The sequence below is a fragment of the Pagrus major genome, chromosome 6, assembly GCF_040436345.1.
Source record: "Pagrus major chromosome 6, Pma_NU_1.0".
Taxonomy (NCBI): Eukaryota; Metazoa; Chordata; class Actinopteri; order Spariformes; family Sparidae; genus Pagrus; species Pagrus major.
Genome location: NC_133220.1, coordinates 24,510,275 through 24,526,030, shown reverse-complemented (window position 1 = coordinate 24,526,030; position 15,756 = coordinate 24,510,275). Strand labels below are relative to the sequence as shown.

Below are 15,756 nucleotides of genomic sequence, written 5' to 3'. Positions count from 1 at the left end.
AATGTTCCAGTGGATTGAGGTCTGGGCTTTGACTCTGCCACTCCAGAACATTCACCTTGTTGTCTTTAAACCATTTCTGTGTGGCTTGCACTGTATGCTTTGGGTCATTGTCTTGCAGGATAAAATATCTTCTCCCAAGTCATAGTTGTCTTGCAGACTGAATCTGGTTGTCCTCCAGGACTTCCCTATATTATGCTGTATTCATTTTACCCTCTGCCTTAACAAGCCTTCCAGGGCCTGCTGCCGAGAAGCATCCCAACAGCATGATGCTGCCACCACCATGCTTTACAGTGGGGATGGTATGTTTGTGGTGATGTGCAGTGTTTCGTGTCTGCCAGACATAGCGTCCAGTCTGATGGCTAAAAAGCCTCATTTTGGTCACATTAGACCAAAGAACCTTCTTCCAGTTGACCTTGGAGTCTCCCACCTGCCTTTGGGTGAATTTAATGAGCTTTCTTCAACAGTGGCTTCCTCTTTGCCTCTCTCTCGTAAAGCTTTGACTGGTGAAGAACCTGGGCAACAGTTGTTGTATGCAGAGTCTCTCCCATCTCAGCTGCTGAAGCTTTTAACTCCTTCAGAGTAGTCATAGGTGTCTGTGTGACCTCCCTCCTTAGTCTCTGTCATATGAACATGTGTAATGTGCCTGCCTGTTACTAGTTGTTTTATGGTAACACAGCGAGCAGTGAAACCTAAGAGACTGGGAGATCTTGCATGTTCTCGCAAGTATGTGTATGCTATGGTATACCGAGTGTTCATTTAAATATAGCTCCGGCTAAATGTGTCAAGTCTCCAGTACAATCATTTACAGTCTCCTTCTGGCACGGCCACTCCTTCCATTTCTTAATGATGGATTTAATTGAACTCTGGGGGATGTTCAGTGAATTGGAAATGTTTTTGTATCCATCCCCTGACTTGGAGTTGCTTGGAGTGTTCTCTTGTCTTCATGCTATAATTGTAGCCAGGAATACTGATTAACCAGTGACTGGACCTTCCAGACACAGGTCTCCATTTCACTAATTGTGGGACTACTAGCACCAATTGCCTGGACCTCTGTTGAATTAGGTCAGACACTTTAAAGGGTGGGGAAAACTTATGCAATCACTTATTTTAAATTAAAAAAAATTAATGAATTGACTTTACTTTGTAGAAATATGTTTTCACTTTGACAAGGAGTGTCTTTTTTGTATATTTTTTGTATACTGGCTATGATTCCATTTATAAAAGCAATAAAAGGGGAAAACATCCAAGGGGGTGAATACTTTTTAAAGGCACTGTAACGCTATTATCCTATAGCCTCTCAGTGTTACATAGTGCGGAAACAAGTGATGGGGGGGCTGGAGTGGCTGAGACAGAGAAACCATTCATCCTGTTACAAGACACTGTACCATCAACATGATTTTGAAGCTGGTGTTACATAAGTTAAAACTAATACATGGGGAACTTTTGGAAATGATAAACTCACTTTTAATGGTTTAGAATTTGGAAAAAATTCCATTCTCAAAGATATATTTTATCCCCTCAAAGTTTCACAGTCAAGCGACAAGCAATTAGATTAAACGTTAAAAGCCGCAGGTTTGTCCAAGTCCAAGAATGTAGTATAAAAAGAGAAATAGATGACCAAGAATATGAGGTAGGGTTAGTTCAGTGAAACATATATTAGAAACTTTTGCTGTAAGGAAACGTCAGTCAATGCAGTTGAAAGCAGATGTGAGAAAACAAACAAGGGAGGAGACGGGCCCGTGAACGACGATGCGCGCTCCCGATAATAAACCTCTGACGCCTTCATCCGGGAACTACAACGAACTCGCTCTCCAACATGGCGGCGTCAGGTGAGGTTTATGAGGGTGAACGATCTGGGTCGGTTGGGGGGAATTTCAGCGGGTTACACTGCAATATAATTATTCACATTAAGTTTGGGGGTTGTTAAAACCTCGTCTTAATGATTCGCGTCGTTGTCCGGCGCGTATAAGCAGGTTCGTCGGTTGTTTTGGCCCGGTAAAGACGCAACTGCTGGAGGAAGGCAAATGAACGAAGCAACGACTTGCACAATCTGAAAATTTTAACCTACAGATTACATGCGGTCTGTCCCTACTGAATTGTTATTGTGGTGTTCAGGTTGTCCGCTTTGGAGTTAACGCACTATTACGCGTTTTGGACATTGTGTGACATGTTACGAAACGCTTCTAACTGCGTGCAGAGCTGGCACATTGTATGCCCGTAGCGGGGCTCGCCGTGGCGCTCAGAGCAGATAAGCATCGGGCGCAAGCGCGTTTCGTGGAGGAGGGGTTGGGCCGAGAAGTCCGGGCAGCCCGAGGAGTCTCCCCACGTGTGCAGTTAGACTCCCTGGTTTCGGTGTTTTATGAAACGGGGCAGCCAGGCCCGTTTGGTCCTAAACACTTCCCCTGGCAGCCTCACAACTTTGAGCCGTCCCATCCGGCCGGCCGAGTCCGGCTCCGATGATGGCGCACTTGGATCGTGGGCGCTGCGACGTGCGCTAGGCCCTAAAACCTAGCCAGCTAAGCAGGGATACTTCCCCCGTCAGCAGTCCTTTGCTGACTAAGCCCGCATCGGCATACGGACAAAAGCGACCTGCGTAGATAGCAAGCAAACACCAAACTGCGTGTTTAGCCTAGCAGTTATAGATGGCCCCGATAAGTTAGCAGAAGTCAGGTCTGCCAAGAAGTTAACGTTACGCAGCTCCTAGCTTGCTAACGTCACATTAGCGCAGAGCCATAGGAAGGCTACTGACCAGGCAGTATGCAAATTTTTAGTTTTTGGAGGTTACAGGCAGTCGAGGCCAGCTTGTTAGGCCTGTTGATAGTAAACAATGACTGAGCATTATGCACAGGGGAAGAGTTGTAAGTGTTGTTGTCCCCCGTGCTGCTCTGTGTATGTGTGTAGGTTTTGTAACGATGTGTGCAAAGAATGTCCTGACAGCTGGGATTTTCACAATAAAGCTCACAGCCAGCTTTGTCGCTCCCCTTTTTCTGCAACAGACCAAAACAAACCCGACCTGCTCTATGAGATGGGCCGTGTGACCCCTTTGCCAACTGTTTACCATACAAGCAAGATAGTATGAGGAATGTTGTGCAGTGGATAACTCATTGATTCAGGCTTCAGGGTAAGATCCTTGAAAATCCAGGTGAACAGGCAGACCCGGTGGTGTGAACATGCCGCAGTAACTGCACCGGATTCTTGGACCTGAACAAGCCTTTTCTGGCCTGCTGCACAGCGACAGTTGGAGAGGCACACCGCTCCCTGTGTGCTTACTTTCCAATAGGAAAATAAGTCAGTGTTTTTGTTATCACACACACATCGCAATCCCCTTATCTGGCTTGGCTGGACAACATCTCACACTACAAACAGTGTTTGTGTCTGCGGAGATGCAGCTGCCCACATTAGTGGACAAACACACACACACAAGACTGTTGTGTTGGTGTGTACAGAATGAATTCTTAAGTGGTGCTGAATTTCACTGCTTTAATGACTTCATTTTGTAGCATTTCACAGGGAGTTGTTCGAAAATGATAGTTGAAATGTATTAGAAGCCAGTGAGGCCATACTGACATAACTGTTTTGACACTGTCGTTATTAGATTTTTCCACATCTTTAGCATCCGGCACTGTTCCCAATCTCAGCCTAAATGCAAATAAATATTAATTTTATAACCATGTAGTTGATACAGAAGAGTAGGGCTGTAAATACTTCCTTGACAGACACCCTTAAGAGCAACAAATCCATGGTCTAGCATGTTTCCTCCATGACTGACTCTGTACTGTGTGTTCATCCCCTCTTTAGCTAAGAAGAAGAATAAGAAGGGGAAGACCCTCACTCTGACTGACTTCCTGGCAGAGGACAGTGGAGGCAGCAACGCGCCCCCCAGCTACCCAGCCAAGTCAACTAGCTGGGCAGATGAGACTGATGACCTGGAGGGCGATGGTGAGCAGACACAGAAATGTACACATATTGATCTTACTAAAGATGGAAGACTCAAGGAATGCAAGTTAAGCACTCCTTTTGCTCAGCTTGTCTAGTTGAGGAGGAGAAATGAAAAAGTGTTAAAGAATGCAGTCAGACTGGTCGGGCCACCAACATTTGTGCTCTGACATTTAAGTAAATGTAAAATGAGCAGCTGCATTTTAGTTACACTTGTCACTGTGCTGTGGCTGAGCGGCGTTAGTCTTCTTTCTAGGTCTGTAGCTGTAAAGAGCTGAAAAGATGGGTGAACCATGTAGACACAGGTTAACAACAATTTTACAGTTAAAAAATCCCTATCGGGATGAAAACAAGACTTTTTTCCTCTTAATGTAAACAATGCCTTAAGATGGCTATAATAACTAGTCTACTTTGATAGAATAATAAATGAGGAAATACTTTCTGAATGACAACCTAACTACGTTTCACAAAACTTCTGCAGCTTATCATTGACCTGTTCAGCCTGCAGCATTGCTTTTTGCAATGTAAAGCAACAATTTTCTTTCAGATTTAGTAATGGCATTGGGTCCGGTTGAGTTACCTTTGCCAACTTTGAACTTAACGCTGCATTGTTATGAAAGGAATCCACTAACTTGCTTGTGTGGAGTTGGGATGGCCATTTTGAATATTAAATGAGGGATAGTTCCTGAGGATTCAATGTTAAATGAACCATTAACTGGGCTCCAGATGAAGTGATTGTACTTGTGCGTCTAATTTTTTCCTAATAGTGCCTCAGTGCATAATTTAGATGCACTCAACAATACATTTTAATGTAATATCTTAACTTGGTTGCTGTTTTTACACCCAGTTTGTTTGCCAAAAAAATATTTTCATACATTTTTTTTAATCTGACCTTCTGAATATAAGGTGCACCTGTGCCACCAGTGAAAATGTTTTGTTGCACCCAGGATCCCTGATTCAAAACCCCATTAAAAGTTGATCAATCTATTTAGCAAACATTACAGCCCTTAAAAAGTATTAAAAAGTCTTAAATGGCATTTTCTAAGGTATTACATTTTTGTTTTCAATATGTATGTTTATCCAAATAGGTCAAGTTTGCCTGAATTTATTCATTGCGTGACCATGACTTGTTACCAGACATTTCCCATCTTAACTTCTCATATGGTTTGATTTAAATAGATATCTGAGGCTCTGAGGTCAAAACTATTTATTTCACAACACACGATAAGACTAAAGTTCCAGAAAAATAATACAAATTTGTGTAGCAGAACTTTTTTCTACCCTATTAATAATCTCAGCACCCCTCAGATTTATCTTGTGAACCTTTGGAGGGGCCCGACCCTTAGGTTGGGAAACACTAGATGAAACTACCTAATGATATATAAAGTTATTACAGCTACAATAGAATTGATGCAATATTAATAATCTAATGATACATTATCTATTAATATATCAGTCACAGGGCCAATTTTCTACTGAACAAGTTTTACTTTTGATACTTCTAGCTGATAATACTGTACTTGTACTTAAGTAGGATTTTGAATGCAGGACTTTTATCTGTTGTGGAGTACTTTTATATTGTTGTATTGCTACTTTGACTTCAGTAAAAAATTAATACTTCTTCCACTCCTGGGTATTTTTTGAGGGAGTTCCTAAATGGCATGCCCCTCCTGAAGCTCACCAAAGTTTAATATATTTCATTTTTAGTTTTGTCAATTATTTTGTTTATTGGCCAAATACTGGTTTCTAATGGTTTCTTTCTAATAAACCTCACACTGGGTTAGTCACTCAGTTCATTCTCTTGTGCTTTGTTCCCACCCCACCTATTTGAATTATGTTGTATTGATAAGGAATTACAACAAAGTTTACCACAAAGTTTAGTTGTGCTATCTTACAATCAATATATAGTAAATGTAAGTAAAAGATTGTCGCTGATGTAACCGGTTAGAACTCGAAGTGGCAATGAAGTCTTAAAATTTAGGGTACCTTAAAAGGTATTCAATTTAACCTCAGGATTTCTGCTTATATATACCCTGATAGGGTTAGTCAAATAAATTGATTTCTATTATCAGCTATGAGCTATTGCTCTGTCGATACAGTTTCTCCTGCATGTTTTCTTTGTGGCGTTGACAGCATCGTCATTCCTTCGCATGACGTGTCTACACATGATTTTGTCAAATTTGTGGTGCCGAATTTCACAGTTCTTATTTATGAGCATATGACATTCATACGTGGTTTTCCCCTTGCTAGAGCGACACATCACATGATCACATGTTGTCATGTGATAAGGCTAGTTGTCTTTACCGAAGGTCATAGGAAAAGGGGCAATACAAGTACTTGCATGCCATTTCTATGTAGTTTCTTTCCCAATACTAAATACCCTTTATTAGATTCCAGTATCTGACCAAGTGTTGTATGTAAGTGTGTGTACATTTATATCCACTTGCAAAAGCAACTAAAATATGATTTTATTACTGAGCTCTTAAATGGAAATATTATTTTATCAATGGTTCCAGACATTTAAATGGGAAAAAATCTTTTTTTTTTAATAGAAAGAAAGCATTGTTTAGAAAGGAGTTGTGCATGGACCGAAATGGTGACACAGACCATGAGAATTTCAAAATAAAGGTGTATCTAATGATGTATTCACTTTGCATCGATGCTATTGAATCATTGATCATTGAATCGATATATTTCGAAGATCGATGTATCGATACATCCCTAATTATTAACTCTGTCAGTATGTGTGTGTGTGTATGTATATATAGATATAGATATAGATAGATAGATAGATAGATAGTCAATAACACAATACACATCATAATTGAATACACTTGTTTTGGATTACTTAAATTTCTGCTGAACTAGAAGGACGTGAAATTGGATCTCCGGTAAACTAACCATTTGTCACACTTGATTCTTTGAATGGAAGTTTGGCATTTGCTGTTTTTTTTTGTTTTTTCGATGTTTACATTTGTACTAATGCATACATTTTGCCATCACGATTCATTGTTGTGAAGTCTTAGTTGCCATTTGCCTTTTTTGCCTTTGTCAAAATAGAAGAACTCCATGAATTTATGAATGTTGTTCAGTAGCCAAAAGGATGTATTTGTTTTGTATTTATCTGAAAATGTTCCTTTTCTCACCTCACCAGTCTCAACTTCATGGCACACGGAGGAGGATAGCTTCCGGGCACCGCCCATTGACCGGTCCATCCTGCCCACAGCGCCTCGTTCGGCTCGTGAGCCCAATATTGACCGGTCCCGACTGCCCCGCAGCCCGCCTTACACGGCCTTCCTGGGCAACCTACCCTATGATGTCACTGAGGACTCGATTAAAGACTTCTTCCGCGGCTTGGCAGTAGGTGTAGCAAACAAACACACAGGCAGTGTAGGGTAGGGTAACACGCAGCATGTGGCACTTACTGCTACTGCAACACTTCGTTATGCAGGGCAACACAAACAGTGGAACCAAGTGACACTTTGGGTTTCTCTCTTTACAAGAGCTGTAAACAGTAACTCATCTGACCATCTTGTATTTTAAATCTTGATCTAAAGTATTTTAGTCCACACTGACTCAAGCTGACTCACACTATATAACTTAGCTGATTCGTCTCACTTAAGTTACTTGCAGCAGTGCCAGTCACAGTCCTAACCTGAACATTTTTACTGAAGGCAGAAATTGAAGACAACTGTCTCCTCTGGCATTTTCTCCATCTCACAGTCAACCCAGTTCATCTATATTTTTCCTTTGCATACTACTCTTTCTTTCAGGGCTGCACTCTCAGTTTCATGTTTTATTCTGTCGCTGTCTTTATCTCCAGATCAGTGCAGTGCGTCTGCCTCGAGAGCCCAGTAACCCAGAGAGGCTGAAGGGCTTTGGCTATGCTGAATTTGATGATGTGGACTCCCTCCTGAGAGCCCTCAGTCTCAACGAGGAGGTGAGAGATTTCGACAAGAACTTGGTTTTATATTTTTGCATTTTTAACACCTGAAGCAGAACAAAAATATGAGAGTTTGACTTTCCTTGTTGTTGATTTACACAATACAATCTTCCATACCTCATAAAGAATCCTGTTATAAAAATGTACACAGAGGAATCACAAAATATTTGTCCCCTCTCTGTTTATACCAACAGAACCTTGGAAACCGAAGGATCCGTGTGGATATTGCTGACCAGTCTAATGATAAAGGTACGTTGCTAACCTTCCTTGCTGTGAGAGCAAATGGGAGTATATCCTTCAACCTTCACATTCTATAATTAAACTTGACACATCCTCTTGTTTGTCTTCGCACCTCAGAGAGAGACGGAGGTATGGGAGGCAGAGACAGGGGACGGATGTCGGACATGGGTCCTGACAAGACAGACACTGACTGGAGGGCTCGGCCCACTGTAGAGGCCGATGATGGACCTCAGAGGAGAGATGATGCCTTTGGAGAGAGTGAGTCTTTGTTTGTGCTTCAACATCCACACTTTTTTCACTTTACCCAGGATAATACAGTGAGCAGTTTTTGATAGAAGGGTACTATTTCTTAGCATTTGTAAGTCCCAATATAATTAGGATATAACTATGTTCATGTCCTAGGAGAAAATAAGCTGGGAATTGTATTTTTTAAAGCAAACTAACTTGTTCAAAAGTGTCTTGAACTGACCAGTACAAGATTTTGAAAAAGATTTTCCCTGATTTGGCTCGAGGGTGTTGCTTATATATTCTTAATCAAAAATGTTGATTTGACAGCAAACGGTAATGCATTTCTTCCTTTCAAACTCGATGTGCCGAACAATCAGGCTAACATTTCATTATCAGAGGAAACAGAGTTGTTATTCTATTCTGATTCTTGCAGGATCACGGGACCGTTATGAGTCGGATCGTTACAGAGATGGGCCACGGCGGGACAATGACCGTTATGACGGTGGAAGAGACCGCTACCGGGATCGCTATGATGACCGGGACCGCAGGGACTTCGATAGAGGAGGTGTGTTATTCTGCTTGTTTGGAACCAGTGTTCAGACTTAGATCCACCTGGTCGTTGTTTGGCAGTAACCTTCAACTTTGAACCCATTGTGACCAAATCATTGATTCCTCGAAATTAATTTGTCTAAATGATAAATAAATGACCCTTTCGCTCCTGTCCTCCTGCCGTCCTTCTAGGTTTTGACTCTCGTGGTGGTGGTGGAGGTCGTCGGGCCTTCGGCAGTGGCTTCCGCCGCGATTACGATGACAATCGGGGTAGCAGTGATCGCTATGGCGAGCGGGATCGATATGGCGAGCGTGAAGACAGGTTCGAGAGACGGGATGAAAGGCGTGAGGAGAGAGGTGAGGGTTCAATATATAAACACTGTCTGGTCAGCATTATTTAGGGACTGATCATCTCAGATAAGGTTATTTGAATGTTGGTGATTGGTTACATTTGGCAGTTAATTAGGTGTAACTACCACAAATTCATTTAATAGAATGTAGTCATTTTGACAGCTAAAATATATTACACACTGTGCTGACACTATGGTAACACATTCACAGCCACTTAATTCCATATTTATATTATCCTTCTCACAGCAGCTCCTCAGCAGAGACCCAAGTTGAACCTTAAGCCCCGTAGTGTGCCCAAGGAGGAAGACGGTAGTGGCGGCAGCAGTGGCGGCGGCGGCGGGGGCGGCGGCAGTGGTGGTGGCACTTCCCCAGCTGCAGCTCCGAGCTCCGGCAGCAGGGCCTCATCCATCTTTGGAGCGGCCAAGCCGGTTGACACGGCAGCCAAGGAGAGGGAGGTGGAGGAGAGGCTGAAGAAACAGGAAGAGAGGCTGCAGAGGCAGCTGGAGGAGGACAAAGGCCGGGGTCCTGAGAGAAAGCTGAGAGACAGGTGAGGGACTGACACTTGATGAGTTGGTGTTATGAGTTTTTGTTATGAAGTGAATTTGTTTCTATTTTAGGAGGAGTTCATATTATTTAAGCTTAAATACATTTCAATTTCATTTTCAACAACTTTCAGGGATCCAAGCTGGCGCAATGAGGAATCTCATAATCAGCGATCTCGCACAGGAAGTGAGTCTTCACAGCAAGGAAGCACTTCTGGAAGAGGTAAATATTCACCCTCTTATGTCACTATTTTTTTATTGTGTCTAAAAATTGCTTTCTTCCTCTGCACTGGTAGCAAGAAAATACACATTTTACAAAACAGACAAGACAAATGTAAAATGGTGAATATCTCATCAGCGGGTAAAATAATCCAGTGATGTAAAACAGTAGGAAACAACATCTTTTCACCCACTAGGGTCCCAGTGTCGAGATAGCGAGCGCTCTGGGGAGAATGAGGTCTTCAGTGGGAGAGAAGGTGAGCCCTCCTCCCCTGGGTCCTCCCCACAGCCCCCCTCTAGCAGCTCCTCCAAGGAGCCCCTGAAGGTGATGCCCGCACCTCCCCCCAAGGAGAACGTCTGGGCCAAGAGAAGTGCAGCCAGCACAGGCTCCTCTGATGGTGATGGACGACCTCCGGTCTCTCCTGTGTCCCCAAGTGGTTCAGCTCCTCCCAAGCTCAGGTGAGAACACACTCTATGCTGGGAAGCTTTACACACAGAATAGACACTTTTCTGTGTGTTTCTGTATACCTGTTCCTGACTGTTGTTATTTTCTCTCTCTCTCTCTCTAGCTCCATAAATTCTGCAGATGAAAGAGGATCTGGAAAAGGTAAGTCTTCCTGATAAGTGCTAGGCACAAACCAAACCTCAGTGTAGGCTTTGAATAAAACTGAACAACCATGTCAAAGTGGATCTTGCACACAAATATTAAAGAACTCGCATAAACAAAGAAAACGGACGAAAGAAGACATTCATATAAACAAAAAATACTTAATTATGCAAACATAATAGGGACCTTGGAGTCGACAGCCACATCAGCAATCCTGTGAGACTTCTCTTGGTCATTACACACAAGAAAATTAAAATGATGGATAAAAATTAGAAAACGCAGTGTTCGTGCAAACCCATTTTAAGGCAGCTTAAACTTACCGTATGAGGCTCGGCTCTAAATTGTCAGACTTGGCTCAGCTTTCATCAGCTTCCGCTTTCCTTTGGCTCATCTGTGCTTCAAGCTAAAAGCTAACTGTAGCATGTTAACATTGATGCTATTTGATGTTAACCCACAAACAACATTCATAATCATGTCATTAACTGAAGTGAAGGCTGTGTGGGAATTTTTATCTGGTCATAGGTTAAAGTTTTGAGCATAATAAAGTCATTAGGATTCATCTCCTGATAACTGTATATCATGACAGTCCAGTAGTCTAATAATATTTTTAAAATGTTTAAATCTTTGACGTACACACCAACTGTCATCTCCAGAGCTTTAATCTGTGTAGATTGTCTCTGAATTATTTTGTAAACATCTGATACGGTGTTAAAAATTAGAGCCAGATCAATACTCTTAAGGTGAAAAATTTTAGGGTGTAAAAAATGCTGATATCAATATATCCGCCAATAAAAACATTTTTTTAAAAAAAAATTTTTTGCATTAACCTAAAAAGTGGTTATCAAACAACAAACTTTATTGTCCAGAATGACATCAGTGCACCAAAACTGTAAACATCACTAGAAATTAAATCATATAAATCACCCCAAGCATCTTTTTCTGCCTAAAAATCTCTTTTAATGAAGTTTTTCATATCGTAAAAAAATATGCAGATACCGACATATCTGTGATTAGCTGATATCGGTCAGTGATATTGGTGGGGCTCTATTCAAAATTTACGATGTGTCCTTCTGTTTTTTCCTTGTTGATTGTGGACTTGCTTGACAGCTTCAGTTAAGTGTGGCTCTGCCTGCAGAAAGTTGCTCTTTAAAGCCATTTGCACACTTTATTTTTGTGATGATTTGCACTGAAATGCTGATACGGTTTCAGACTCATTCAGTAAAGTCCATAGAAGGTCAAACTTCACTATGCAGAGGGGAAGTCAATTCATTAGAGATATTATACAAGTTATATTAGAGAATCCCAGTGTTTTCATTTACATGAGGAGGTCTAGGAGCAGCTGTTACTTTTCACACTACTACACATCTGTGTCATAATGGACATATTTGGCAAAGTGAGGCCGTGTCTGATAGGAGCAGGTCATGAGCTCATTTTCCTGCGGAGAGGATTTATTAAAAGGGGAGCGCAAAAGTATGTCTCACATTATTGTTATACAAGTAATGAAAGCCTCAAGCAATCTGGCCGAATGTGAAAACAATGAATATTTTCATTATCTGTTGTCAGAATTGTTTTAGTAACTTTTGGCACAACTTTGAAGCTAATATCAAATTTAGGAAACAAGCTCAGTTTGCAATCAGGCAGTTGCGCACCTCTCATTTGGCCCTCCATCAGTGACTAACACATTTTGAATCCAACCCAGTGGCTTTTTATGCTGCAGTGTGTTGTGAGTGTGGTCTACTGTCCACTCAACTGTCTGGCTTCTCCTTTAAGATGAGAACAAGGCTGACTGTGTGCATCGGGACCGGGGGCCCCCAAGAGCACGAGGGGGGCCTGCAGGGCCTGGAGCAGGGCGGGGCCGAGGAGAGGGGCCCAACAGAGACCGAAGAAAGGAGGCAGACAGGTCAGCCATCCAAAGCTAGCAACTCCAGTTCTTAATAAGACGGGGAGGACATTTAATGGGCATCTGTAAAGAGTGGCCTATGCTCAGTTACACAAACGATGACACCAGGAGTGTCACATTTAATGCTTTACCTTACAATCTTCATTATGGAGCACGGGAAATGATGGATTCCAGTGCTAAAACGTCAACAGCACAACATAAATCACATCTTAATTTTTGGATATTTTCATTTGATGTTTTTCTTCTGAAAATGAGGACTGAGCACAGTGTGAACTGAGTGCCAAGCAGCTTGTAGATGCTAATTTCCAGATGATGAAAATGAGCAGAATTTGTGCTCCTTTAGTTTGTCTTTTTAGCTGCGTGTTTAAGGATTCAGCGCTGAGCTCTGCTGATCAATTTTAAGCTTGGTGTTAATACTGATTGTAGGAAGGATAACAGAAGAGACCGAGACTCCAGACCACCTCCAGAGCCAAAGAAATTCGAAGAAACCCCAACCCCCGTAAGTCCTTTGCTGCCTAAATGTAGTCAGACTGATGTCACCAAAATTACTCTTCATTAAAGGCTTTCCCAAAAGCCATATTTTACCAGAAACATCCCTTTTAATATTAGTTAAACAGCCAATCATCAGTCATAGAATAATTATCCCTAATGTTCTTACTCCTTGAGAAAACTGAAATCTTTTCTCTTAGGTACTCTTTACTTGTTTAGCATTCAAAGCTGCTGTACTGATCCGGGTTCTGTTTGTTTTTCAGAAGTTCAGCTCAGCCAGTAAGTACGCCGCTTTGCTAATGGACGGAGACCAAGGAGACGATCCAGAGGACGTAGAATAAAGGGGAAAATAACGAGACAAGGCCTGAAAGCTCAAGACGAGGAGACTACAAAAGCAAAAAAAAAAAAAAAATCTCACATAGCTTATGAAAAAAAAACTTCGTACATGGAAGAGGCTCCTGGGAGGAGATCGCTCCCTCCCTTCTTTCCTCCTACAAACCTGTCCTTTACTTTCAAAACACCTACCCACCCATCCTCCCTCCCTCCCTCCCTTCCCTCCCTCCCCCCTGCCCCGCCGTCAAGACTATTCAGGTTCTAAAGAATAGTCACATACTGGACTTGTTTTTAAATGGAAAAAAGGAGTAGCTGACATATGGCAAAGTGATGGATAACATTGAATTAATTGTAATAAATAAATGAAAAAGTGGGGAAAAAATGAATTTGTATATTTGTGGATGGCGGGTGTGGTGAGATTGCATTATGAGATAAGATCTAGCTTTGCAAGTGGAACCTGTTTTGTGTTTTTGTTTTGATCAATTGCATAATTCCTAGATAAAATGCAGTTATTAATTGTAAGGTCTTTTAGTTTGGTATAGAATTATTTTAAAAAACAATCTCCAGGAAATTAGTCAAGATAATCCTGTCTTCCAATATTAACAGTCGTGAATGCTGAGACTGGTTATTAATTTAAAAACATTTATCAATAGTGTGTGCACCTTTCACCAAATCATTGATTGAATTAGTTCTAAAGTGGTTCAGACAGTATTAAGAGAGAGAGGACTGCGATACATAGACGACTTGTATTTTGAGACTGACAGAAAAACAGCCGCCACACGATTCTCACCCAGAGAATTAATTGAGTTCCATTACCATCATCCCCTGTCACTGTACAGATGTCTCTCTATTTGTACATCTTCTGGTGAAATAATCGAAATTAAAGACTCGGTGTCCACGCATCTTAAAGATTCTCCACAGCTGTCTGAATAATTCACTTTTCCCAAAGTGAGGAATACAAATATTTGGGGAAATTCTGGAGTAAGGTGTAAGGATTTCCATGAAGTTACATGAACCTGTCTTCCAATTGCAATAAATTGGGGTCATTATGTACATTCAAATAGTATGTGGTCATTGTATATGTATGCCTTACTGAAGGGATTCAAGGCTTGTTTATTCAGAGGTTAAAGTTTACAGACAAGCCAAACTGTCGAGCAGCTCCTCTTTGTTGCCTGTATAAACCCCGACAGTGACAGTGTGACATTTTAAATTCACCATGGCAGTCACAGGACGGTGACTTGAATCACTTTTATGTGCAACAACAACAAAGTATCTTTCCTCTGTTTACTGTTCTCCCGGTGTGGTCTGTGAGGCAGGCAGTTTCCACAGTATTTCTTCAGCCTCGACCTCCTGCTGAGGGCTGGACTCCTGGTGGCAGCTGGTTAGGATCCTGCTGAGCTTTGCATCGCAAACGCACACACGCACAAAAGCAGGGGGCACCCTCTGTGCTGTAAGACGGGACTCCTGTAGACTCCAACTTCAAATATAGATTTTTAAGGGTTTAATGTAGCCGATCATGAAATAATTGGTATGTTTAGAAGCTTGGGGATTGTTTTCTTCATTGCTGTTAGAAACTGGCCATGTGTTTGTGTATATTAAAGTGGGCACTGAGGGACCATGAAGTGTGAGATGGAAAGATTGTGTCGTATCAACCAATAAAAGATCACGCAAAGTTTATATGCTATATTAAAGGTGCCATGTGTACGAGTTGAGCACCTGACAAATTCAGAACAAGTCGGTGGCTAGACTAATTTCTAACTGTAGCTTCTGTTAGCTACTTAGCCCAGTAAACTGTGCAGTTAGTGGTCTGGACTGCAAGTTTGGAAAACTGGAATAATGTGGCTGTTTGCACTGCTAGAACAGGAGCTTTATACCAGGACAGGTTGGGGCTAGCTGGTTAGCGTGCTAACTTTGTTATATATCTTTGCAACACAGTACACAGACGTCATAACACCAGAACTGTTTCTCACATTCTGCTGATGATTTGAAGTTCATTTTTCAATGTTATCAATGAAAATTCTTACAAATTGCACCTTTAAATCCATAATAGTCTGAAAACTACAAAAGATTATAATGCTCATTTGTATCTACATCTCTGAAAAGTGGCAGTAATGAGAAACATTTGAAAGATATAAAGACTTGTACCCGAATTCCCTTCATTTAGGATTAAAAATAGGGAAAGTTGTGTAAATGTCATCATCGTGATATTGCTGTTTGTGTTCAGCAGTGGGATAACCAGTAACATTACAAAAGTACTTTAATCAAGTACACTTTCTACAAGTTCTACATGTTTTTTCATTTTTGTCTTTTCATTTTACGCTATCTAATACTCCTCTACTTTCATTTGATAGCTTTAATGACTAATTACTGCACAAATCTTCTGATAGAAAACCCTGTTGTTGTGAATTATACTATTCAC

At 41.4% G+C, this 15,756-nt stretch overlaps 1 protein-coding gene across 5 annotated transcripts; it reads left to right on the top strand.

The window, feature by feature from the left end:
• Positions 1–1,764: 1,764 nt before the first annotated feature.
• On the top strand, positions 1,765–14,398 carry eif4ba (eukaryotic translation initiation factor 4Ba). Of its 5 annotated transcripts, none has more exons than XM_073467770.1 (15): positions 1,766–1,829; positions 3,799–3,939; positions 7,091–7,296; positions 7,760–7,876; positions 8,074–8,128; positions 8,237–8,377; positions 8,781–8,912; positions 9,089–9,253; positions 9,497–9,794; positions 9,924–10,012; positions 10,206–10,467; positions 10,578–10,615; positions 12,386–12,515; positions 12,942–13,014; positions 13,268–13,443. In XM_073467770.1, the coding sequence occupies exons 1-15, from the start codon at positions 1,817–1,819 to the stop codon at positions 13,343–13,345; spliced, it is 1,938 nt and encodes a 645-aa protein (XP_073323871.1). In that variant the 5' UTR covers positions 1,766–1,816; the 3' UTR covers positions 13,346–13,443. The 5 variants fall into 5 exon arrangements, with proteins under 5 accessions (XP_073323875.1, XP_073323871.1, XP_073323870.1 ...); XM_073467769.1 differs by having other exon boundaries at positions 1,767–1,829; positions 9,494–9,794; XM_073467771.1 differs by lacking the exon at positions 12,386–12,515 and having other exon boundaries at positions 1,767–1,829; positions 9,494–9,794; positions 13,268–13,723.
• Positions 14,399–15,756: the final 1,358 nt, after the last annotated feature.

Bases quoted from the DNA above. Each gene is read 5' to 3' on its own strand.
- eif4ba (XM_073467769.1), top strand. The intron at 7,297-7,759 runs GTAGGTGTAGCA...CTTTATCTCCAG, and splicing joins ACTTCTTCCGCGGCTTGGCA to ATCAGTGCAGTGCGTCTGCC. The intron at 12,516-12,941 runs GTCAGCCATCCA...TACTGATTGTAG, and splicing joins CGAAGAAAGGAGGCAGACAG to GAAGGATAACAGAAGAGACC.